We start from the raw sequence: 25644 nt of genomic DNA, 5'->3' as shown, positions 1-25644 counted from the left end.
CCCTGACAGTGTAATTTGTATCTGGGGAACCCGGAGCAATTACAGAATCAACCCAAACACTATTTGTTTCTCAAGATTTCGCCCTTAGTTAGCACTGTCGTTCTGCTTTAATTACACTGTAATTAATTGCAGCAAAACTGTTTGGAAAGTGCGCGGTGGTGGACGGTGGAAAGGCTCAAATATTGCAACCTGCCTGCTCCTCTGCAGCCACGAGTGTAAAACCACCCTCTGCAGGAAAGCTGTCATCCTGACTTGAGATAACACTCGGCATTCACTCCACCACCTTCCATCCGGAGGATCTGCACGTCCCTTCAAAACCAGACCAAGGCCCACGGAAGATGATCACTGAGTTACTTTACATGCAGGGAAATTAAGGCACAGAGGAGCTAATCTCTTTAATTTATCTCCAGACAGGATTAAGAGGGCAGAATTTGCCAGAAGTGAACCAAGTCAGGCTCGCAGGGAAGTGCTGCGTTCTGGCGGTGAGGTGAGCCAGCCCATGGTGGTGGCAGAGGCCAGAGGAGCAGCCAGGTCTCCGGGACACCTCCATGCTGCCCTGGAAGAAAATCACCACCTCCGCCCTGGGGTGTTCGGACCTTCACGTGCCTGTTCCCTTGCAGCTTCCAAAGCCCGTGGCACAGCTGCCCGCTCAGGAGGACTTTCGGAGTCCTGTCTGGAGCGGTGTGGGTGCAGATACAAAACCAGCCGGGGAGCAACAGCCAGGCAGCCCCTAGGAAACGGGAAGCACCAAATTCATCCGAGGCTGCCCCCAGTTTCATCACCTGGCCTGGCTTGAAGGCAGCAACGTCTCCAGTCCCACCGCTCCGCCTCGGCTTTCACAAACACTGATAGTTCCCGTGCACGGAGCACAGCTGAGGCAGAAATCCCCCGCTGCGCCCCGCCGGGCCGGACAGAAAGACGGGAAGGGAGAGGGCAGGCAGGAGCCCGGCTCCCGCAGGTGACTCACCCAGGCACCGCGGCCCCCGGGGCAGGAGGGGAAATTTCCCATTTTGAAATTGCTCAACAACAATAAAAAGATTCCTTTTTTTTTCTTTTTTTTTGTTTTTTTTTTTTTTTTTTCCCCTTCAGCTATATACCTTGCGGAACACAATGCTGCCTCGCTTCTCTCTGTGCTGTTTTCTTTTTTTCAGCTCCTCTGGCTGGGCTGGGGCTGTGCCAGCCACGCAGAGCTGTCCCAGCTCTGTCCCTTCACCTACTTCGTCCTCCTCCGCTCAGGGCAGGGAGTTTTAGGGGATGTGGCCCAAGCAGGTCACTAGAGCAGCCCAAGCTTGTTGCTCGGTGAGCAAGCTGGGGGGGTGTTTTATACATCCCCAACGGTCCCCCAGGCTGCGCGCCACAACCCCGAGTGTTCCTGGTGGCACCACCAGCATCCCCCAACCCGCGTGGGTGGAAGGGCCCAAATTTTGGACGGAGGAAGCGGTCCCAGCACAGCACCGGAGTTCTCACCGCCCCAGCAGAGCTGGAAGATCCAGCCGATCTCAGAAGACCTCCCAGAGACATGCCTAGAGAACCGGGGCTTTGGCAGCGGATCCGCTCCATCAGCTTCGGCTCACCTTGGCAAAAGGTGCCCAGATGCCATGGTGACGGGCTCGGCGGGGATAAACACCGAGCATGGGTGTGGGCTGTTTGCATAGCTAGGAAGCTGGCTGGCCTCCATCCCTCCACCCTGCCTCCTCCCAGTGGTGCCAGGAGCTCGATCCAAAGTGGTCTCCTACCTCCTCCCGGGCTGGCTCATCCGCCGGCAACACGGAGACACTTCCCAAACTGGTTCGCTGCTGGGCAGGGCAGGGTGGGGGACTGCTGCCGGGCTGCCTCTCCCCACAGCCCGGGAGGTGGATGTCATCTGATGGTCCTGACGTCCACACGCACGCCCAGACCCACGCGGAGGCCGTGGGGACCTGCCACGGGGTGAGATGTCCCCTCCTCTGCTGCAAGGGCTGGGTGCCCCAATCCCAAAGGGGTTCCCCTAGGGGATGGGGGGCTGACCCTGCAGACAGCATCGAGGGGCTGGGAGGGCTGCAGGGAGGAGCAAGGGTGTTTGAGGGGTGCCAATGGGCTTGGCTGTGGCGAGGAAGCTGGACACACGGTCACAGATCACTGGACACACCAAGGGAAGGACGTGAAGGTGGACGGGAGCGGGAGAAGCTGGCTGCTGCCGCCCCACGGCTCACAAAACCTCTGGATGTGGTATCCTTCCCCCGAAAAGCTGTGTCCTGGAAAAGTGTTTGTGGCCACCACGTGCCCGTTCCTTAGGGGCAGGAACATCTCTCTGAGGGATGAGGAAGAAAACAATCAAACAGTCGTGAGAAATAAATGCATAATGAGGGGAAGCTTCTCCCATGAGCAACACTTGAAAATTACACAGGCTTATGAGCAACGGGCATTGGGCGCACGCTTCCAGTAAGGAATCAAAAAGCTCTGACTAATGTAAAGATGCCTCCAAACCGCTCTCGGCACAAGTATCCCGGCCCCACATCCCCTCCCTCTATTCATCTCTGAAGCTCGCAGGCAAAGGAAAACAACCGGCACAGCTCTCTTGCTGACCCACATCGGCTCCTCTGCACCATCCCGATGCTGACCCCGTCCCTGTCCTTCAGCGAGGGCAAAAAACCCTCCCAAACCCCACTGCCCAGCCTCTGAGGTCTGTGGGGTCACTTCCCAATGATTTCCGAATTCATAAAACCTTTCCATTGGTTACACTGAATGGAAAAACGATAAGGACTACGCACTGGGGAGAGAGGCTTCAGCACTCTAGAAGTATTTTAATAGCTGCTATTTAATTAAAAGCAATAGCTCTGGAATTATGTGAGTGAAACTTGCCACTTATTTATTAATTAGAGGAGGAATTTCAAAGGAGGCAAAGAGAATGAGGTGCTGGCCAGCCCCAGGCTTGCTGGAAAACCCCAGGCTCTCACAGCTGATGCTTGCTCGATGCTCTAACATGCCAGGTCTGACTCTTCATCACCTGGCACCTGAGCAAACAGCACCGAGCACCAGTGGAAAGTGGGTGTAGGACCCTGCCTGATCGAGAGGACAGGATTCACATGTCCTCTGCAGGGCTTTGTATGACCAAACGCGTTGTAAGGAAGTCAAGAAGGTGGGATGGAGAGCACGAGGGAACAGACGGAGCCTGAAAACGCAGCCCCTTCCCTACAAGAGGCAGCCCACCTCCATTAAACCAGCTGCTTATCTAAGGATGACTCAGAGGAGGAAACCTGCTCGGGATCAGGCCTTGAGTGCGTAAGGTCACCGCTCCGCAGAGGACACCACAGAGGGAGGCACAGATGGGTTTTGACAAAGCCACCGTGGCTGCTCGGGGCACGGGGTGCACCCCCACCCACCCCCCGGCCAGCCCCGCTGTCCCCAGGCAGGCAGATATTTACTCGGCCACCCTGGGGCAGATCCCCAGGAGAAATGCCGAGAAGCCCCCAGGTTTGCTGTGCGTCAGGAGGAGCTGGAGACGCGGGCAGAGCTCCGCTGGCCGTCACCCAGCACCTGCACCCCGGGACTCGGCGTCCCCGCTGCCTCTGGCTGCCGGATCCATTCGGCACAACCCCTCCGTAACCCCCAGTCTTCAACCACCAAGCAGAAAGGAAGGGAAACCCACCACATGCAGACTTATCCCCCCAAAAATATCGCAGCCAGGCGAACCGGTGGCTGCCCCGACCTTTGCAGGGGCAGGACAAGCTCCGGGGCCCTGCACAAAGGCAACATTTCCGCACACGCAACGCACTTGGAAAAGCAGCGCCGAGACCTCCGAGCACCGGTTCCTCCCCTGCAGAGCACATTCCTCCCGTCGGATTTTCATTCAGCCAAACCTTAAACAAAACTGCGGCCCGCTGCCGTTGTTCCTATCCGTGGTGCGGTTCTGGGAGTCACCCAGGAGGGTTGGTGGAGAGATCCCAGCTTCCAGAACCGGGGAGGGACTTTGTGCTGTTCAAACAGCACGGCGATTTACGCTTAACAAGGATCTGTTAAAAATATTAAACCCTAGCGGGGTAAAACATGCCATCCGGGGGCGTCCTCTTCGCTAAAAAAGCAGCAAAAACTTCCAGACTGAGACTGGGATTCCAGCCCGAGCTGCCGCCGGGATGCCCGGGCGCGGGACGAAGCCCTGCTCGTGTCCCGTGGGGCCGGGGGCGAGCAGGGCAGGCTGAGCCGTGCCAGCCCCAGCCCCAGCCCCGTGCCCAGCAGCAGGGCCAGCCCGCACTGCCCGAGCACGCAGTCTGCTCCAACTACTTTTTTTTTTTTTCAACCCGCTATTAAAATATTTCTATTTTAACTATTTTTTTTTTTTTTTTTCAGCAAGCTTTCCGTACAGAGCAACCGGAACAAAATTAACCTTAGGAAAACCAGGACAAATATTAATCACCTGCCCCTTCAGCGCCCTTCTGCCTACCCAGCAGGAGGTATTAGCAGATGTGTCTTCCTATCTAGAGCAAACAAACAAATAACTGAACCGGACCTGCGAAGAAACCCCGCAAAACGAGAAGCCGTACTGTATAGGTGTTGATACGGAGCCAAAATCTCCGGGCTCGGTAAAGACTCGAGATACCAAGCAAGTAAATAGGAGCGAGGATCACAGGGGTGAGTTGAAACAGCAATTAAAAATGCGTGTAAATGGTGATAGATTATTGCAGGGGATCGCTGAACAAGCTGGGGCGATTTCTGAAAAGAACACGATTAGCCTCCGAGCATGAAATTCAGGCTGCTCCCCCTCACTTAAATAAACCGCGGAAGCCGTGAAAGGATAAAAAAAAAAAAAAAAAATAAAATCGGATCTTTTGGAAACCAGGCACGATGTGGAAAAGTACAGCACCCAACCCACCTCTCTGCTCCGCGTGCCGACCCTCGCCTTCCCCGCGCCGCGCGCTGCCTATCATAAAACTTGCTGCTTTGTTGCAGTCGGAGCTGGCGAGGCTGCTGCCCGGGTGTCTGCAGCCGAGTGGAGATTGTCATTGATTTGTGTGAGGAAAGTTAAGCCTTTCTAGGAGCGGTTATGAGAATTCACTCCCACCACTCCCTCTAAACCAAAAGTATTTGGCACCGAGCCCTCCTCGTCCACCTGTACTATTAAGGTCTAAACAGCACACGGGACGTGGACCAATTTTACCAGGATCTTTTCATGTTTCCTTTTTAAACAAGCACACCAAGTTCTTTGCAAAGATTTTTTTTTTTTTTTTTTTTTTTTTGAAATCCAATTTTTCTTCAAGCGGACTTATCGCATCCCTTCTGCTTCCCACGTGGTGTGGCCGTGCTTCAGGCCACCCCCAGCCAGGCACGGGTGTAGGAAGCCGTGGGTGAGCTCCCACCGCCCTGCCCCACGTCCCCAGCAAGCTGCGCTCCCATCTGCCTGAACCCAGGTCAAATCCTTTTGTCTTTTGGAAAAGAGACGTATGTAATTTAACTAAAAACCTGTTTTGTTTTGTTTTTTTTTTGCTAATCTGACCCAAGCAAGGTCGCAGAGGAAGGCAAGGCACGTTCAGCGGCGGGTTTGCTTACACAAGCTCCCAGCTGCAGCGCTGTGCCGGGGATCAGAGCCCAAGCTGGGCACTCGGTGCAAGCGCTGAGTGACTTTGAGAAGCACAAAATCCTTTTCCCAAGTGCTCTGCGAGGGGCTTCTCAGCTTACCCGTGGAGAGAAAACCAAGGAAAAAGCTCCGGCGGTGCAGACAGCCGCTCAGCGCCCGGCTCGGGAAGCCACCTCCTGCCCACCTGAGGTGGCCCCGAGGCCGCAGAGAACCTGTCCTGCCCCTGCACGGGGCCCGTCCCCTTCCACAAAGCCCTCTTGGCAGAGGCATCGCCACACCGCCGCTGCCCGGCTCACCGGAGCGTGTCGCCTCGCCCCGGCAGGGCTCTGTGGAGCAGGAATTGTTCCCTGCTGGCGGGGATGCAGCCTGACCTTGCCCGGCACAGCTTCCCAGCGCGCACGCAACCCTACGGGCTTGGTCATGGTGTTGAGAGAGAAATAACAGGATTTGGTGCAGGTCCCTCCTCTTCTTCAGAGCGGGGCGTTGGGTGGGGTGCAGCTGGCAAGGGCAGGGATGCATCCGTGTTGTCCGTGTCGGTGTGCCCCAGCCACACAGGCATCAGGGCACTGGGATGCACAGTGAGATGGGGTGGGCTTACCAGTGCTCTCTTTTTGGGAGAGACCAAAGAAATTGGCTCGTTCCGGAGGTTCTGCCCCAAATTCAACAGCCCCGCCTCCGAGCACAAAGTTAAACACCGCGTGTAACAAAATACTAGTTCCTTTCTGGCAAAGGTATCATGACAACGAGGAAATACAGATTTTTGTTAAGGCAATAAATCCGATGGGAGCAGCTGGACACCGAGTTACACATCACATACCTTTCTGCTGGCCTTACTTTAAAGAGGCACATGCGAAAACCCAAATCACAACCAAAGGCGAATCAAAATTGTTTATACAAAGGGAATCTTTCTGGAGCACGAGGCAAAATCAAGTGTAAGATAGCCCGGGGCAGGCCGGCACTCCCAGACACGGCTGGAGAGAGCTGCCTGCTCACAGCACGCTTACTTTTGAAACTTATTACACCCTCTCTTGGTCTGTAGCAGAAAAAAAAAAAAAAAGCTGCTTCCATCCCCACACCCAAACCACTATCTGCAGCTCCTCTGGCTGCTGGGTTTCTAAGGAGTGTCTGGGTAAATCAGTACACGAAGTCGGTGCGAACAATGTGTCTGGCCCCAGATAAGGGCAAAGCAAAACTTGGGCAACATCCAGTGGCTGCCAAGGCGGCACGGAGAGGAACGCAAACTGCCACCCACTGCTTTTCCTGCTGCTCCGGCTGTCCCGTGCTTGGCGGTCCCCTGGGGTCTGCAGCCAAGGAGATGTGGGACCGAGGGTGTTTGCTGCGAGAAACTGAAGGGCAGGGGCGCCTGAGAGAAGGAAACAACCCTGAGCCAGAGCAGGGATGCTCCAGATTAGACCCAAGCAGCTCTTCCTGCAAAAGCTGTTTTTTTTCCGTCAAAATGGCTTGCTCCTGTCAACCCGCAAAAGCCAATCTGTTGGAGAAACAATTACTTCCATCCCATGCTACTGAAGTGCATTGTTTGTCGTGAAATTTCGCAGGGTGGTTTTTAATCGGTGTGTATGGAAATGTCCCCAGCCCATTTATTAAAAATGTCCCCAAAATCCTGCAAGCCAAAACCAACATTTTCATACAGCAAAACACTTGGAGGGCAGACAGTGACAAATGAAACATCTCAGCAATGACTCTGAGTACAAAAACACTGTGGACTATTTTGTGGAAAATGGGTCCCCACTGAACCCTGGAAATAATTTGCCATTTTCCATGTGAAATTGGTTCCTGGTTTTTGATCACCACTGATGGAGGGATGAGCGGGTCTCGTAGTCTGTAAGGGAAGAGAGAATAAACTGCTTCTAACAGGGTGTGAAATAACAATAGCAGAAGGAAGGAGAGAAGGAAAGGCTCTCGCAGACCCCACCTCAGCTGGGCAGATCGCAAGCGTAACAGAAAACACTCAGGAAAAGAAATCCTAGAAGAGGCTGCAAATCCCAGTTCGGCCCTGGAGTCCCAGGGGAAAAGCTCTAATTGTGAGTATATTGGATAGAAAGATGTCCTGAAGAAAGAGTGCTTAAAGGGTGGCTGCCCAATTAGAAAACGAAGAGGTCATCAAATTTAAAGTTTTTCATGGGCAAAATTAAGTTTGACACAGTTTTGTTCTCTCCAGATTTTTTTAAAAGAATACATTTGCACAAATGTTCTGTGAAATTCTGCAGCTTCCTTTTGAAACTGAGTTTTTCAGGCCGGTTTTAAACTTTTGCTAGCTGGAGCCCAATAATCAGTTTCAGGGAATCCAACTTTCTGAGAGCCAGGAGATATTTTCCAGTGTATTTCTTGTAATATTTGTAAGATTTCCTGCAATAGTCATATTTTTCAAAGGAAAACATTTTTTTCTTTAAAAATCCTTATTTTATTGTCAAAACATGCCACTAAAAAAAAAAAAAAAAACAAGTGAATTTTGGTAAGAAATAAAACCCAGCAACATAATACCCCCCTCCCAAATCCCACAGAAACTGCTTGCAAACTGGAAACTTTGACAAGCCCAGCGAGGTTTTCTCTAAGGTGTCTGTCCCACACATGCATATGTTTCCGTTTGCTATGGTGCATATCCCCATTAACTTCACTACTGCTACCCAGACAATAAAGTTAAGCTGTGCCTAAGTGCTTCCAAATGTTGGCCTTATTTTATAGGTGATAAAGTAAGTGGAGGGAAGAGCCCACAGCCTCACATCTCAACGCCGAGCTGCCACCAGCTCAGCTGGGACAGGAGGAAGGACGATGGGGAAACGACCCATCTGCTTTAGGAAAGTGCACGCATTGCTGCCGGTTTTTCATCTTTAAAATACAACTGTGGGCACTGGGGAGCAGATGAACCATAAAAAGGGTTTCCTTGCTAACAGCACCACGTGCTGCAGACGAGGAGCTGTTCCCAGCGAGGGGCTGGCTCACACCTTCGCGCACGCCACGGATCAGGCAGCCCCGCTTACACAGAGCCTGAACCAAAACGGCCGATGGCTGCGGCCAGAACAGTCCCAGCCAAAAATCTCAGAGCTCAGAGGCAGATCAGTGAAAACGAGTGCTGGCCAAGTCTGTTGTTGAAACCACCTCACTGGAGTCCCATGATTTTGTAACGTGTCTCATTTGGAATCGTCATGGCCATAATCGGATCGCTCCAACAGGACCTCACGTGCTTTGTGGTGGAGCTCGATGAGGCTCTGGTGTCAGTGAGGGCCACAGGTCCGTCTGTGCTGCCCAGGGGTGTCCTGGAGAAATGAATATGGTTGGGTTTCTATGGAGGGAATGGGGTTGGACGCAGCCAGGATGATACTTTATGTACACACACACACACACACACACTGTACATGAGGCTGCACGACGGGATCTCCCTCCATCGGATGGCTTCAGTGGAACTCTCAGAGCTCCCACAGGGCCCAGCACCAGCCCTGGGGCATTGAATGTCACGGAATCACCACAGGAATGACAATGATGTGGTGCACAGCACAGGCATGTGAGGACAGTGGGGGTGAGGGTGATCTCTGGCACTGCGGGGCAGAAAGGCCAGCTCTGAGAACAACAGGCCGGGACGCAGGAGGCCTGGTGGGCCCGCGTCCTTCAGCCCTGCCCGCGGGGCCAAGGGCACTCCTCCGGGAGGTGCTGCAGGCCAAATGCACCAGTTGGTTCTCCTTCTACCAAAATAAAGACATCACCAACACGGCCGAGACGCTGGTTGCTCTCGGTGCTGACGATCGGGGCCATGTCACTCTCACCAGGACATCGCAGGGTGTGTGAGCCCTGCGTGAGGAGGGAATGGTACCAGCTCCTGCTCCTAGTGGAAAACACTGCAGATAAAGTGCACGCACACCTACCTCCCTGAGCACATGCCTATCTAAATGCCTGGTGCATTGCTGGATTACTTGGTTAGATGATACATGCCTGAAGGCAGGAGCCAGGTCACTTTATTTGTTTTTAATGTTTCAGTCCTCCCTTCCTCTTTGTCAAGAAGGATTTTCAGGTCCACTTCAGCTCGTGTTTGTGCAGGGCTGGGCAAGGGTTGCTAAAAATAAATGGCCACAGGATGAATCCTAAGCACAAGTGGAAGTTATTTCACTGTTGTTCAGAATACTCTCACTTTGCACACAGTATGCACACGTTAATAGTAAAAGACACAACGTGGAGTCACCTCACAGAGCCTGATGGAGCAGCACAGTTTTACTGGGGGTACCTGTCCCTCCACTGACACCCCCCAGACCAGGCACCCCCAGGGCAGATGAAGCTGGGTGAGATGAAGGCCTCCAAAGATGTCCAAGAGGCTTCTTGGACAAAGGACAGAGATGTCCTTTACAAATATTACCATCCCCAACGCCAAAGAAACCTTCCCAGCATCTCAGAGCAAACGTGAGATTGGCGATAAAAACCCAAGAGACACAAATATAATCTGCCAGGGGACAAGACAGAGGAGGAGACAGATATCTAAATCCTAGTGATGGCTCCAGATTTCAGCTGACTTCAATTGCAATCACTTCAAACTGCCTTGCACAATTCACCACCCCGGTGAAATTGCTACACGCAGCTTTGGAAATGTGTTCCCTGCGTCGCAATTTCTCTAGCAGTTATTTTTGCTTTGCTCTCACACAAAATCAGGCATGATGCCTCGCTGGGTCTGTCCACATCATCCCACCTGTGGGACTGAGCAAATTGCCAGCCTCAGGGCTCTCATCACTGCCCGGCTCTCGTGTGTTGCTCACCCTCTGCTTTCATTTCCACAGTCCCGAAAGTTATCCTTACCCTGGAATGAGCAACTTAGCAGAAGCTCCCTGATGTAGGTGGAAACAATCTCATCTGCTTTCAAAAGCTGCAGATCAGGCCATAGGTCCTTGCAGAATATTGCATTAATAGTGAGAGGCAAATGAGCCATTTTGCTTCTCCTGGCTGAAAAAAAAATGCAGCTGACCTGATTTACCTTCCCGATAATGTATTTAAAAAGTGCTCCCGGGCTGAGGACTTCGCCAGCCGAGATTTCATATGAAATGAAACTGTTTATGTCATGACCGCAACCTTCTGAAAAATGCCCTTTTATATGGGAAAGCTCACAAGACCCTTCGGTATAATGATCTCAGCGATATCAATAACCACATTTCGGCAGATTCATTATCTGCTCACCGGCCAGCCCAGCCGCGCAGCCAAGTGCTGAAGCAGGATGGAGTGAGAAAGGCAAACACTGAATTCATCCGCTCTTTCCGCAGAAAATTGACATCGCAGGTCATTCTTTTCCTTAGAAAAAGCCAGGCTTTTATTTCCTCTCCTCTCACGTGCTGGGGAAGGAGGACCTGCGCTGCACACAACGCTGAGCAGAGCTGATCAACCCGCCGTTGTTGCTGCCTCCTCCTTCAGAGCTCGCTCCTCGCTCCCCAAGTGCCCTGCTCCTCGCTTCTTCAAACTTTGCAGAACATTCTCCTCCTTCACCCATTCCTCTCCATACTCAGCCCCTGTTATTCAGGATTTTAACACACATCCTAACACTGTGCAAGGACTTCAGACTGCAATTCATAGGAAATCTAGCCTCCAGAACAAGTTTATTTTATACCAATATTTTCAAGCCCAAGGGAGTTTTATGCCCTCCAGCTTCATACAAAACAAACTGCTTCTCCCAGCCGCTTCTGCACTGAGGCCCTTGCTCCCAGCACAAAGAGGCAGCGGCAGTCTTGGTTGTAAGGGGCTTGGCCTGATCCTTAGAAGTGTTTAAAGCAATTTATTAGTCTATAAGTTTGCATCTTTTTTTTTTTCCTGAATGTACCTAGCTTCAGCATCCGACCATCTAACCCCTCTGTGCCTTTTTCTGCCAGAATAAAGCTTGGCTCTCAGAAATCTCTGCCCAAAGCGAGGACTTGAATGCTAGAAGTCAGCCCCTGACCTCCCCTCTGTTCGCGTAACTCCTTGGGCAGCACTTCACTGTAACACCTCACGGTGTTTGGGAACTGCTGTGAATCCCAGCACCCCTCCTTGGGGGGATGGAAATATGGGGATAGTGTGTGGATGCACCCTGCAAGCCACTGCTCTGGAGGTGTGCTATTTAGGTATAGATGTATATCGTTATTATATGCATGTATCTTATCTATATAAATATATAACAAACACAAAGGGCTTTCTCTTGGGTTGCTGGTGATGCTCAGCATTGATGCCTGGGGCATTTGCAGCTGAAAAGCAGAATGCAACTGCACAGTGCCTGCTTTGGCATCCTTTTGTTCATTTTTCACCATATTTAACCTTTCTGGGGAAGGCGAAGGCTGCAGGAAAACAAGCCAGAATTGGCACATACAGAGCCAAAAAGCCGAATCACCTCTGGGAGCATCCCATTGCTGCCACCCACGCCACACCTCAGTACCCCCAGACTTCACTGCCAGGCTCCATTTTTCTACATTTAAACAAGAAAAAAAGCAAAATCCTGCAGCCAGGAAACCCAACCCAACCCAACAGCTGACCCTAGCTCCTAGCTCCAGCCACCACTTGTCACTGCATTGCCTTTTCAAGAGCACGAGACTGGACTCACAGGAGGAAGGGTATCTGTACGACAACCTCACCAGTTACCAGCTACGTGTGGTGTTGCAGCTAAGGGGAGTGCTACGAGCAGCGCTGGAGGAAATTCTCAGCCAAACCCATTAACAAACCCAAAGCTATGTGCCTGTGCTGTGGCTGGGCTGTCACCTCCCGGGCATCCTCGGCTGCTGCCCCCGAGCGTGTGCAGAGCGCGCAGCGATAGTAATTGCAGGTGAGAGTCCCTCGCCGCCTCCCACCTTGCTGAATCAGCAGCAATTAAGAGGATAAAAGCATCGCTGAGGAAAACCGTGATTTCCTTGCCTGGCTCTCACCACCAGGACAGTGAGGGAGGCCTTCAGCTAGAGCCATTCTGCCTTGGTGCCCTGATGAGATTGAGCTGACAGAAGAAGCGGCGCTGGAATAAATTGATATTTAAAAGGGCACAAGTCCCATGGGAGTTCAATACCGCAGCAGCCGAGCTGCTAACAAGGACAGGCAATCTCCAGTTGTCCAGGGGTGAGAGGATGAGGATGAGAAGGCAGACAGGGATGAAGGCACTTGCACGCTCGTTCCAGGGCTCTGCTACCTGCAGGAGGAGCCTCTGCAATAACGGTGCCCCAGCACAAATGGGCTGGCCTTCCCTGCCCCAGCACCTCTGTCCTTGCCCGGAGGCCCCAGTTTATTATTTCAGAAGCCCTGAGCCGGGGGGAGCCAGGGGAAAGGGAGGAGAAGAAGAGGAGGAGGTAAGATGGGGGAAAGAAACAGGTCAGGGAGAGAGCAAGCGGGCACAAACAGAGATGAGGGGTTGCACTTCCATGAAAGACTAACCTAAAATTGGTACATTGGCACAGAGAGGGGTGGTGAAAAGAGGTATTACGATGTAGAAGGTAATGACAAGAAAAACTGGGGGCAAATCTCATCCTTTCTGGAAGGCCAGGGAAGCTGATGGTTTAGAGCTCCGCGAGGGAGCCAGACTGCACAGCAAGCCAAACAAATGGGCAACTGCGCAGCAAATGGCAAACTCCTTAATAAATGCAAAGTGATGCATGACGGGGGGATGAATTTCTGCTCCTCGGGCACCTTACAGGGTCCTAAACTGACTGTGTCACACCAAGAAGGGACCTGACAGCAGTGGAGACAGCACAAGGGAGACCTCTGCTCCATGCACAGCTGCAGCCCCAAAGCTAACAAGATGTTCGGCTGCATATGGAAAGGGACGGCAAATAATCCTGGCAATATTATAATGCCTTTGTATAAATCAGTAGTGCAGGCTCAGATGGGGAGAAAAGTAATGATGCAGAAAAGGCAGAAGTGTTCAATCAATATTTCTGCTCCGCATTTGGAAAGAAGCAGGATGATATGCTTGTATCACATGAGGAGGATGAAGTACTTTCCAGTCCATTAGTAACCAAGGAGGTTGTTAAACAGCATCTACTAGCGATAAACAATTTTAAATCAGCAGGCCTGGATAGCTTGCTCCCAAGAGCCCTCCAACAGCTGGCTGAGAAGCTCTCTGCCCTGCTGATGTTAATTTTTAATAAATCTTGGAAAACAGGGGAAGATCTAGGAAGAATGCAGAATGCCACGCAGATCTGCAAAATGGGTGAGTGGGATGGCCTGAGGAGCAGGTTGGCTTGAATGGCATCAGTCATGGGTAAAATAATGGGGACGCTCCTGAGAGGCAACCAGAGAGGAATTAAAGGACAGGAACACAGTTAATGCCAGCCAGAGAGGACCTGCGGAAAACACATCATGTCAAACAAAGCTGATTTTGTTCTCCGAGCAGATTACAAGTTCAGTTAATAAAGATAATTGCCTAGAGATAATATACATAGGCTTTTGTAAGGCATTTGATTTACTGTGGCATGGCATCCTGATTAAAAACTGAGCACTGTATTACAACAATAAAGCACATGTGCAGGGGCTTCAGATCTGATCTCTGCAAATAGCTGTCATGGGGGAGTCGGGCTGTTTCCAGGGGGATTTCAGAAGGCTCAATACCAGCCCCAATATTCAGCGTTTTCTTATCTGGAAGCAAATATAACGTCGCTGCTGATAAATCAGCTACGTGCTGCACAAACAGCAGAGGCCAAGCAGCCATCTGAGCAGAGCAGGCAAGCAGCTGGCTGGGGTCACCACTGCTGCGCTCGGCAAGCCTTGGGTGCATAAATGTGAGCAAGGAGGAGCTTTCACTGCTTTGGGCTCACTGCAAGGGTGCCCAGGTGAAAGCTCTGTAGGTGTGTGGAGGCAGAAGGAGAAGATGTGACCTTTTTCTCTGGTCCCACAGTCGCGATGCACGTGTGCTGCCCAGCCAGAATGGGCACCGCAGGGCTGGAGGCGTCCAGTGAGGTGTCAAGGGACCAGCCACGGAGGCTTAAAAATGCGTGTTCAAAGAGAAATTGAAAGAACAGAGCTGTTTGCCTGGGAGGGGAGATAAATCACAGGTGTCCATGAGCAAAGCACAAGTGAGTGTGCATGTTCCAACCCAGCTATTTCTAGGCTCCAAGTGGGGCCGAATTCTGATGCCGACCTTTGTGACCCTGAGGAAATCAACTAAAGCTCAGTCCAGCATTTTGGTACAGGGGTACTTCATCTGGCCTTTCATATCCCTGAGCCCCAGCTGCCCTGGGGAAAACAGAGCACTTTTGCTATGTGGGCAAATGCCTCAGTGACACCTAGGCAAGCACACGGATGCCAGTGAGCAACCCCATGGGCAGCACTCAGACTTTGAGATCCAGTTCTTGTCCACAGCCCCAAAAACCAAAAACCTTGCAACCAAAAGGTCTCTAGAAACCTGTGAGCAAGAGGAAATAGGAATTCTTAAACAATCCTACATGAAGCAGCTTCTCTGCATCCCAGTTACACCAATAACGGTTACACCATCCTATTAGTATCCTATTAGTATCACCACTTCTCTGCTCCCTGAGCAGGTATTCCTTTTTCTCGGGCACCACCCAGCTCCCCTTGAAGCCAGCATTGTGCTACCATGCCTTCAACCTTACTATTATTTTCTTTACTCTCCCACATTAAAAACAAAAAACAAAAAACCAAAATAAACCAGAAGCTGCTCAGCCCTGTTAGGCAGCCAACAGCAGAGGCAGCCAAGCAGCGGGTGGGTGATGAGGCACCGAAGAGGAAGGCTGAGGAAGGCAGCCAGCACTTCAGCCCACATCCCTGTCCTTGAGGGCATCAAGGGGCAAAAGAGGTCCCTCTGTGACTCAGAGCTGGGTCGTAGGAGCAGGGTCCTCCCTGCCCTGCCTTCCTTCGTTTGTGTTCTCTCCTGGGTCTGGAAGGGCACTTTGGTATCTGACCCTCATCCTGCTGCTTCTGCAGCAGCCTTGGAAGGAACTGGGCTGCTCAGCCACATGGCAGATGAGGGGACATGTTGCTATATCAAAACATCTCCATCCCCCAGTCCCTGGGAAAAAGTGTAACAGAAAAGCAAGATTTTTTCCTCCTCCTGTCCTTTTTCCTCCTAAAATCCATTCAAGGAAGAATTTAGACTCCAACATATTTTTTCCATCTGCCTGGCTTTGCGGATGGCTGTTTACCACTGCGTGTCCTAAACCTTCAGAGTTCACCCAGGGCTCTCCACAACTTCCTGGTGCTCTGGAGATGACCCCTGGATAATGGCACCACACTCCCTGGCCTCGCATTTACATTGACTTCGCCACAAAGCAGTGATGGACAACTCACTGCTCACGTTTCTCAAGGGCTCCTTTGACTCTTCTTGCTTCAGGGACAGAAAGGGGTCAACAATTCCAGCCCCAGATGTTTAACCCAAGCAGCCCCCATCCGTCAACACCTGAGCTGAGGATTAGAATACATTGTTATTGCTGAAGGTGAATTCAAGAGATAAGGCATTAAATCAAAGTCTTACCTAATGCTAGACATTACAAAATATTTCAAACTTGGACACAAAAGGCCACTTTGGCTTAAAATCCCTGAATCCTACCACATGCAGTTTTGGTGAGCCATGCTGATGGTGAAGCCTTCTCCAGGGAAGCTCCCTAAGCAGCTATCTTATCTGGCTGCCCAGATGCGAGGTAAAGATTTGGTGGTGCTCACCCAAAAAAAGACAAGCATGCCCTCAATGAGCCACACTTTTTGTTGCCTCTTCTGTTTTGCCTGGATTTATCAGGAAGGATGCACCCAAACCTGCAGCACCCAAATCCCTGTGGCTGCCCTTGAACACTTTGTTCCCATTGCTCTGCACTAAGACAGAAAATCCTATTTATTGCATTGCTATTCATTATTCCCAGCTTTTACCAAGAAGCTGCTCTCCCTGGCATTTACACTGAGGCATGTTTTATTGCCCTCCGTGTGCTGGAGATGGGTTTTGGCAAGCCCAAAGGGTTGCCCAAGAGTGTCCCTTTTTTTCTGGCGAAGACAGGATGAGGCACGCAGCACAGCTGCCCCCCAGAAAAAGATATTGCCTCGACCCTGTCTTGCCCTCGCCCTCCGCCCCAGCGCCCAGCATGTTTTCCTTAGCCTCTCCTACACATTTCCATAGAGAGAAAGCCTCAGCCTCTGCTCCCAGCCAGGCTACGGCGAGCAGCTCTCCTCGGCTGCAATTAACGCTTGACGAGGCAGAACATCCCCCCAGCTCCAGACGGCGCAGCCAGAGCAAATTATTTAGAAGAGGGGGGAAAAAAAATAACCACAGCGGACAAAGGCTTCTTGTCTCAAAGTCCTTACTCAGCCGAAACCAGCCGGGGCTGGAGCATCGGGCGCGGGGTGCGCCGGTTCGTGCCGCGGTCAGGTGCTGCTGCGTAAGCACTCGGCTTGTCGGCGTGGATTTGGAAATGCTCGCGGGAGCTTTGGCAGAGCACCGACGTGCCCAGCTCCAAACTGGAGGTTTCCCATCGAAATGCAGGGATGGGTGTCGCTGTGCATCCCCGCTGCCCTCAGGGACAACACGGTGCCACAGAGCCCGGGAGCTGCGGCTGCGCGGAGCTGTGGTGTCCCCAAAGGGCTCCCTAAAGGTTTCGCTCTGATTGCTCTGATTGCTCCAGCAGGACATGATTTTTCAACAGGTTGAATAGCACCGAAGCAGTAATTGCGTATTTTTCCCACATATTTTAAAAAAAAAAAAAAAAAAAAAAGGGAAGGAGGAGAAGGAGAAAGTACTCATTTATCATGTGCAGCCGAAGTCTAGCCTGGACTCAGTGAAACGAAAATGAGTCAGTGACACTTCGCATAATGGCATTCCAGTTTGTTCTCTTAAATAATTTGTATTTTAATGAGTCTGTTTTACTCCAGCACTGGTTTGTAGCACCCACATTTTCTCAAGCCCTTCTGTGCTTTAATTTGATTTTTAAAAATTCCCAGTGTTGCATTTTTATTAACGAAAAGGCTCGCTTCTCTGCCAGCTCGGACGGGAGCAGGTAATGAATCTGCACGCAGGAGATGGCGCTTATCTCCACGGCCTTGCCGCTCCAAGCCTACTTATTTAAAAACTCCCCCATCATGAGATAACGGGAGCAGACCAAGTCAGCAAAGAAACAAAAAGGCAATCAGGAGCTTTACAGGAGCAGGGGAGAACCATGATCTCCACCTGATCTCCTCCTGCTGCCACAGGTCTTTAGGTCAAGATGCTGCAAATGGAAAGAGAAAAAGGAAGTTTGTGGGCACGGAGAAAACCCGCCAGGAAGCTCAGCCGAGGAGCAGGAGCCAAAACCTGCAGCAACATCTTCCCTCCGAGGTAGTGCTCCATGCTCCGGAGCGGGCACAGCACGGTGGCGGCCAGCTGGGTGGCTCAGCACCTCGCCGTGACTGCTGGAGCCGCTTTGTCCCAGCTGCAGGAAGGAGCCAAAAGGGCTCCAACGACCTGGAGGAGGGATGGGGAGAGGTGTGGGCATTTTTCAGGCAGAGACAAAGCCGCCTGTTAAGCTGCAGGTCTTGGAAGGCGGCGTGCTGGTTGCTCCCGCTCCCCCGCGTTAGCCTAACGAGCCTCATTAACGGGGAGGACTTCACTCCGTGACCTCTGCAGCTGAGAATGCAGGCGGGGGAGGACTCCTGGCCCCCCGAAAGAGGAGGCCTGGGCAGAGCCCCAGGAGGGCGGTGGGTTCTGGGGGCTGCAGCCGAAAGCAGGCCAGGGGTGGGTGATGTTTATGAGCGGGAGACGCCCGACCCAAAGGGTCTGTCTCTGCCCTGCTGTCCAGCCCCTGCGGGCACCCTCTGCCTCTCCAGGAGCGCAGGAGAAAAGAGGCACAAAAAGACCAAGAGGCCGGTCAGGAAAGCAGCACCTGCTCCAGTGTCTCCATCTCAAGCCCACCTCCCATTTCAGCGGGAGGCATTACAGAGACAGGGAGTTTCTGAGCAGGGAAGGCTGTCGCTGAGGCTCAAAAAGTGCAAACCTTGTTAACAGCAGCCTAAGCAGGCTCAGATGCAGACCTCACCCCCAAACCGGGGAAACAAATGTCACAGCTTTAAACACCGATTTCTTTCTACGCATTTAACACATCAGTGTTCGCCTCCCACCCTCCCTCCCTGGAGCAGCAGTCGCGGCAGCTCGCTTAGCGTTACTCCCAGCTCCCAAAGCCTCGCAGTTACGCTTGACCTTCACCGCAGCCCTGCTTTCATTTCCTACCTCCCTCTGCTTGCCCCCTCCCCATGGAGCCCTGCCAGACGTTCTCCCCGCCTCGCGCCCATCCTTGCTTGCTGCCTCGCCTGGGTTTTAATCACCTTCTGCTTTGATTAGTCCTCTTCCCCATTTTACAGCCTTCCTCCGTGCCGTGCCATCTCACCAGCCTTTGTGGGAGCACCAAGTGGTCCAGCCAGATTACTCTCACACTGTAGGAAATATCTGCTCTTTTCTTGGTTTCTTCCCTACCCTGGGAAGAGCTTCAAAGCCACTCTCCCCGCTGGCAGAGCTCCCTGGAGCAAAGCTGCGTGGACAAGGCCAGCAGTGATGTGAAGAGCCCAAGCAACCTGGCATCACAGCGTTAGGTCAGATCCAGGGTCCACCGAGTGCCTTAAACACCGCCGGCTGAGGCACCAAACCCCCGCCGGGCCTCCAGAAAGGTGCCCTCAACCCCCAGCTAGCTCAGGATTGTCATAAACCCTGAGCGGGGAGGTTTAATCCCCCTTCCAGATCTCACGTCTGCCTGCTAATTTATAGCCCTTGCTTTCTTTGCCATTCCCATGCAGTATCTGAGCCGTATTTGAGTTCCTGGTTTTGGAGGCATCCTGCGGCAGCGAGCTTCACAGAAGCAACCAGTTGTGGGAGCGTTTTCTCACGGGCATGGCTGCCTCCTTCAGCAGGCTGCGTTACGAGATAGGGAGATGAGAAGCATCCGACGTGCTTTTCTGGCCGCTCATTAGGTTAGAGACGTTACTGTCCCCTTTTTGCTGCCTCTACTTGGCTAAATGCCTCCCCCCCCCAGCTTTTTCCAGCCTCTCTCTTGGTGATTTTTTCCTCTGGCTGGTAATTGTTCTCATTGCCCTTCGCTCACAGATGGTCCTTGGAGAGCTCACTGTTGACGTGGTGCCAGCTCTCCTCATTCCCAGCTGCTAAACTGCATTAGGAGAGGAGCTAAAACACATCACAGGCTGCTCCTCCGTGCAGGCAGGCAGGGTGGGACGGGATGGGGCTGCCACGAGCCTGTTTGCTCCTTGCTGCGTGGCCGTGGCTTGAAGGAGGGCTTGGTGGCCAGCCTGGGCCACCTCGCGGTCCCCTCCTGGCAGCCAGGTCACCTTCCAGCCCCGCCGCTCCAGGGGGCCACCACAAGGGCAGGATGGGCGCGAGTGGATGAAAACGGGGGAAAAACAGCACGGCAGACCAGACAGGAGACGACGGCAGCTCTTATTTTTCCCCGGACGGAGTTGTTTTTGGAGGCACGAACACTAGGTCCATTCATGGAGCTGCTGAGTGCCGGGTTCTTGACGGAAACAATGAATGAGCAAGGATGAGCATCGTCAAGATAAATGACCTTTTTCCTGCCTCCCCAACCGTCCTGTTTCTTTCCTAAGCTGTCAGCCAGCTGCTCGCTGGGCTCTGTGGCCACCCGGAGCCTCCTGGCTCCTCCTTGGAGAGGAGCTTCTGGCTCCTCAACTCCCTTCCCACCCAAAGCCATGGCGAGCTGCGGGCTCAGGGGACCCCAGCACCTGGACACACGACACCTAGCAAGGTGGCAGGGCTGAAATGTCCCTGCATCAGCTCGCCCGTCCCTGCCCTTCGTGGTCACCACGGCCAAGAAGCCCCTGTGCACAGCCGGTGCCTTCCAGCAGCGCGCAATTTGCCTCCGAGGGATACAAAGAGAGCGGTTCGACTTTCGGGTTCTGCTATCGCCAAATCTATCAGAGGGATACGCTACCTTACACTAACATAATGGATTACAGCAGAAGATAAAATGCCATTCCATTATCTATTTATTAAAAGCACCATTTGAACTGCTTTTATTCGGCATACATCTCATACTAAAGAGGCACTCCTTGACTGTGTAAATCAGCGAGCAATTGTGTTTTAACAGCCTTTGGAATGGCATTTCCCCACAGTTTTAGATGGACTATCAGACAGAAACCCTCTTCCAAAACTCACTTATCATAACAGGCACTAGCACGGAGCTCTTTACTGCTCCTGCACCACTGAGACAAACACAAAATGGGCTTGTAAAACTCACAAAGCATAGCTCATTGCCACCTTTCACCCTGCTGCATGAGTATCTTTAATGACAGGTCAAAATAAATAATTTTGTTAGCAGAGAACTATTCAGCTCTCACCGGTGGATGGGGTAGGTGAAGAAAAGCGGGCTGCAGTCCCCGGCCCACTGACCCTACCTCTTCTGCAGCGATCACCTCTCAGAGAGCCGCAAAAGATGAAGCCACTTTAAATCAGCCTTCCAGCCACCTGGGTGAACGAACACTTTCAGCTAAGTGGAAGAAATGATGCCAAATTTTCAGCAAAAGATTTCAGGTGTGAATAACAATACCTGTGAACTGCAAAACAAAAGGGAGGCTGTCGTCTTATCTCTGCTTCACCAGAATAGATTGGGATGTTGGTTGGGTTTTGTTGTTGTTGTTGTTTTAGGGTTTTTTATGTTCATACCATTGTCATTTTTTTGCCAGGCTTTGCCACTTTTGGTATTCTAGGGTGTTTTTTTTTTTTTCTTTCATACAGTGTTTTGATGAAGAAAGCTGGAGCAACAGAACTCAGGAGCTGGCTGTGTTTTAAATGAACTGCTGATGGAAGACAAGCACAGCACCCTGCTCTGTGGAAGTCAATGGAGTCGCTGGCATTGACACGAGCAAATGTCAGATCTGTTGAGAACTAGGGAGAGAGAGACATCCACGCATGGAAGGATGCCTCATGCCCACGGTCTGGAAACCATCTGAGTAGATAGACAGATAGATAGACAGACAGACGGGTGGGTGGATGGATGGATGGGTGGATGGATGGGTGGATGGGTGGATGGGTGGATCCCCACAATTCTGCTGCCATCAGAGGGATTTCAGCACACACCATGGCAAACTCAGCATAGAGGTGGATGCCCTTGTTCTTTCTTTCCCTGCGGCCTCCCACACCTTCTCCCTGGTAGCAGATGAACTGGATGCTGCCTTGCTGGACGAGGGCTGGAAAGCTCTGGGCCCAGCTGGGTGCCCACCTTGCCTACAAGGATGCCCATCTTCAGCTGGCCGGTCACACAGTCCCGTGCACCAGAGGCAGCCCTTAAGTGGATTGACTTCTAGCAGGGCTGACAAACCTAGACGATCATTTCAAACCACAACCACTTCGCATTCAGCCTGCTTCAGCCCACGACCTCCTTCACAGCAGCAGCCCCAAACGGGTGCTGACAGGGTTTTGAAACCTTTTGAACCAGCTCCGAGCTCCCCTGGGTACCACAGGGAGGATTTCTCCTAATGGCATGCGAGCTCCCTGGCTCTGACAGCCCTGCTATTGGCCTGCCCAGGAGGGAAACAGCATCCCATTCACTGCGTTCGGCAGTGTGAGAGGTCACCGGGGAAGGTGCACTTGTCACCAGGAATAAACTGTTACACGGAGGTTGTGTCACATCTTCTTTCTCAAGGACTGAGCCAGCTGCAGCCAGTGGAAAAGCTCCCCTGCCTCTGCTGGGGCCTGGATCTGCCCCTAAGCAGCGGGCAGTGAGCAGTGAAACCTCTCCTAAATGACACGGGCTATCAGCTGGCAGGGAGCGTGCCCCAGGAGATGCCCAGCGCGTGTGTCCCTTCACACGGACGTGCCAACAGGTCCAGTCCGAGTGTCTCATTAGCAGAAATCACCCCAAGACCATAGAGCTTGGAAAGTGCCAGCTTCCCAGCCAAGCTGCCTGAATAAATCTCCTTCCCTTTACTTCCTCTTGCAGAACATCTTATCTAGAGCCATTCTGACACAAGAGCCACCGGCAGACCTGCGGGGTCTGGGCTTTAGAGCTGCAGCTCAGCAGAGGGTGGGTGACCCCCCCCCCCCCATGCATTTGAGATGCGAAAGTTTCAAAAAGAAACTTCATAGTTTTCCCTGTTTTACTGCCTTTGTATAACAAAGTGACATAAGAGGAGATTTTCATGCTCTCCACGATGGGTAGCAAGCCAGGCACAGGACAACTGCACAGGTGATGCGCACAGAAGAGAAGCAAACATCACCTGATATGGGAGGAAGAATCCAGAGCCATCCAGCAGCAATCCCTGCTCGCTTACCTGCCTTAGCGATGTCCTAGGAACCCCGACACGAACCAGGTGAACCCTTGCACGAGATGTCCTGCAACACCCAGCTGCCGTGCAGGCCTGGGAGGACCCACCAGCCCGGCAGCCTCCAGCTTCCTGCAGCCTCACAAAAACATCAGAAGACCCCGACTGAGCTCCTTCTCCCGGTGCCCAGGTTTCAGGGCGACCCCCTGCCCAAGGACAGCTTTCAGAGGTGGTGCGGGGGGTCCCCGAGCCGTTCTGGACAGACGTGGCCGTGTGTGCGCACTTGAGCAGCGAGCCCAGCCGCGCCACTCGCTCGCAGCACCGCGCCAAGGGCTGTGAGCCGCAGTCCGGCCCCTCGCTGCCCCCTCCTAAATGTAGGTCAAGCCACAAGGTGACGGTTAGTGCTGCCGGAGCTGCCTCTGCCCACCCAGCTGCCTCCAGCACGGTACCAAAAATCAAAGCGAAGCAATAAGAATTAGAAGAGAACGCAAAACCCAAGCACAAGACTAAGAAGTCCCCGGGAGCTGAAGTATTGTTAAGGCAGGGCACGAACCTCCCTTTGCAGTGCTGCCAAATCCAGGGGACAGGACCCTCGGTTCTGGCTGCTGCTCCCAAACGGTGCCAAAGAGGGGCTGGGTGTTCCCAGCACGGCTCACCTGCAGGCAGCGGAGAAGCTCCTGGTCCTGTGGTGTTGGGAAATCTCAGTGGAAAGGCTGGAAGCCGGTGTGTCATCCTCCGTGCACCTCTCCTCGAGCCTCATCTCCCGACTGGGCTTTGTGCCTCAGAGCATCAGCGTTCAGAGCCAGCGACTGAGCATCCTCTGCTCATTAAGGATGCAGTGGAGGCATGCTAAATAATCAGCCCCAGTGTTACGGGACTGCTAGGCTGGGCTCTGGAGAGGGCAAACACCATTTTCTTAAATGCTCTCCCTCCCCCAGCCCTGCAGCATTTGATGAGCTTCTAACTCCGAGACACCCCCCCACCCCAAATCCCTGCCGCCCTCCCACCCCAGCGCCAGGAGTTTAATGGGATGGAGGTGGGGGAGAGGCCGGGTCTCATTCACTTGGACACTTTCATTTGAAGCTGAACTCCCTGAGGCTTTAATCCCCCCGAGATGTCGCTGCCCACCTGCACCATCCCCCATCCGCAGGCTCAGCCCAAGCGGCCCATTAACATCCCTTCTTCTTGTAAATATTGCCTGAGCGCTTCTGCCTGCCTCCTGGCCTCAATTAATTGTGGCCTGGGGGAGAAGCAGATAAGAGAGTACTAAAATTTAACTACGTCTCCACAGATGGTAAAAATAAAGTGTGATGTGACAAGCGAGGGCAGTGGGGGCTGGCGCAGGCACGGCGGGGACGCCAGCCCTCCCTGCTCCGGCCACGGCTGTGGGTTGCAGGCAGTTTTGCTGATGGTGAGATAATTATCTCTCGAGCCCTGCCCAGATCTCAGCTTCTCTTTCCTTGACACCTTTCACAGTCAATTCCCCCAGTTCTTCAGGGAAAACGTTGCTTTGGAGGAGCAGGTTATGTCGAGGAGCAAAAGCTGCGCCCCACTGAGCCCCCTGTCCTGCACTGTTGCTGAGATGTCCCAGAGACATCCCAGGTCAGCCCAATCCCGCTGGTCTCAGCAGGAGAGATTTCCCCCCTGCCACCCTTAGCCCAGGCCCCACGTCTCCCGATACGAGACAAAATTTGGCCTTACCCAAACTCTGCAGCTCTCGAGTCCCACAAGAGCCTTCCCGGCTGCACAGACCCCTACATGAGGAACCACTGCATTTCCAGGCATGATGCTTTCTCTGGGAAACCAAGTGACTATAAGAAGTGTTTCAGGTTTGAAAGAGCATCTTCTGCATCCACGGGACAGCAGAAATGCCACTGGTACCTTCAGCACAGTGCCAGGCTCCCAGATCCTGCTGCACAGTTCTCAACAGGGCAATCTAGATTCCACTCCACGGACAACGGCATTTTTGCTGGAACAAAAGCAAAAGCCACACAGGCAGGTTTTTTTCCCCCTCAGACATCACTGAACTGCACAAGCAGGTAGTGCCTCGGCCCCTCGTGCGGATGCAGGCCTCAGCGCCCTGCCAGCACACTGGCTCCAGCGCATCGCAAGCATTGCTTTCAGCGCTGGGGAACAAAAGGCTGCGGCGTGTTGGGGAATGGTGGGAAACCTTCCGGGCTCTCGAGCTTCATTTGAGACCTGGTGTTTGCAGCACGGTCTGCATTTCATCTTTTCATAAGTAACTCTTACCAGGAAACAGTACAAAAAGGGGGCATTTCAAGGCAGAAAAGTTGGTCTCCCGATGCAATTTTTTTTTAAACCTTTTGTTAGCAACTCTTCTGGGGAGCGAATCCAGCAGAGGCAATACAGTGCAATATGCACTCCTAAATTAGTTTCCAGGCACTTGGGATGCTTTATTATTCATTTCCTCCAAATATTAGGTAATGCCTTTCGCCCCTTTCAAAGTCTGTACGAGGGGTCTTTGATGCATTGTGTGACTTGAAAGTTTCAGGTCTAAAGAAGCATTTCTTTTAAGTCCTCTCTTTTATCAAGCATATTCTGTTCTGTTCACTATAATGCACACAATGGCATAAGAGTCTTGACCTGCTTCATGTCTGATGGGCTGAAATCTCAGATGCATAGGATAAAACAGCCATTCCTAGCAATGCAGCTTAAACACTTATGACTCTATTCAGGCAAATATTACCCAGGGGTCTGCCATGGCACTGAAAGCTGCAGAAATTGGCTCCATAGATGGCTGACCAATTCAGCAGTGAGAAACGACCCTGCTACATTAGCTCCCCTTTTCATTTCACCCTGGGCGAGCCGGGGTCTGGAGGTAACCGCAGCAGGAGGCGAGAACCAGTTGCAGCCAGATTCGTTTTCCTTATGAAAGTATT

At 52.4% G+C, this 25644-nt stretch overlaps 1 protein-coding gene across 6 annotated transcripts in view; it reads right to left on the bottom strand.

The window, feature by feature from the left end:
- The window catches only part of ZBTB7C (zinc finger and BTB domain containing 7C), a 139744-nt gene that overhangs the window by 36364 nt on the left and 77736 nt on the right, over window positions 1-25644 (bottom strand). The window contains exon 1 of one of the 6 annotated variants that reach the window (XM_040540570.1): window positions 4850-5098. The exons of the other annotated variants lie outside the window; for them this stretch is intronic. Within the exon in view, the coding sequence (XP_040396504.1) occupies window positions 4850-4980 (131 nt within the window). The 5' untranslated portion in view covers window positions 4981-5098. Of the gene's footprint in view, window positions 1-4849; window positions 5099-25644 lie in introns of those variants that run through there. 6 annotated transcript variants of the gene reach the window in all.

Source organism: Cygnus olor, chromosome Z (genome assembly GCF_009769625.2).
Source record: "Cygnus olor isolate bCygOlo1 chromosome Z, bCygOlo1.pri.v2, whole genome shotgun sequence".
In the NCBI taxonomy this organism is placed as follows: domain Eukaryota; kingdom Metazoa; phylum Chordata; class Aves; order Anseriformes; family Anatidae; genus Cygnus; species Cygnus olor.
The sequence above is the reverse complement of the archived record's forward strand: the minus strand, read 5'-3'. Positions and strand labels throughout refer to the sequence as shown.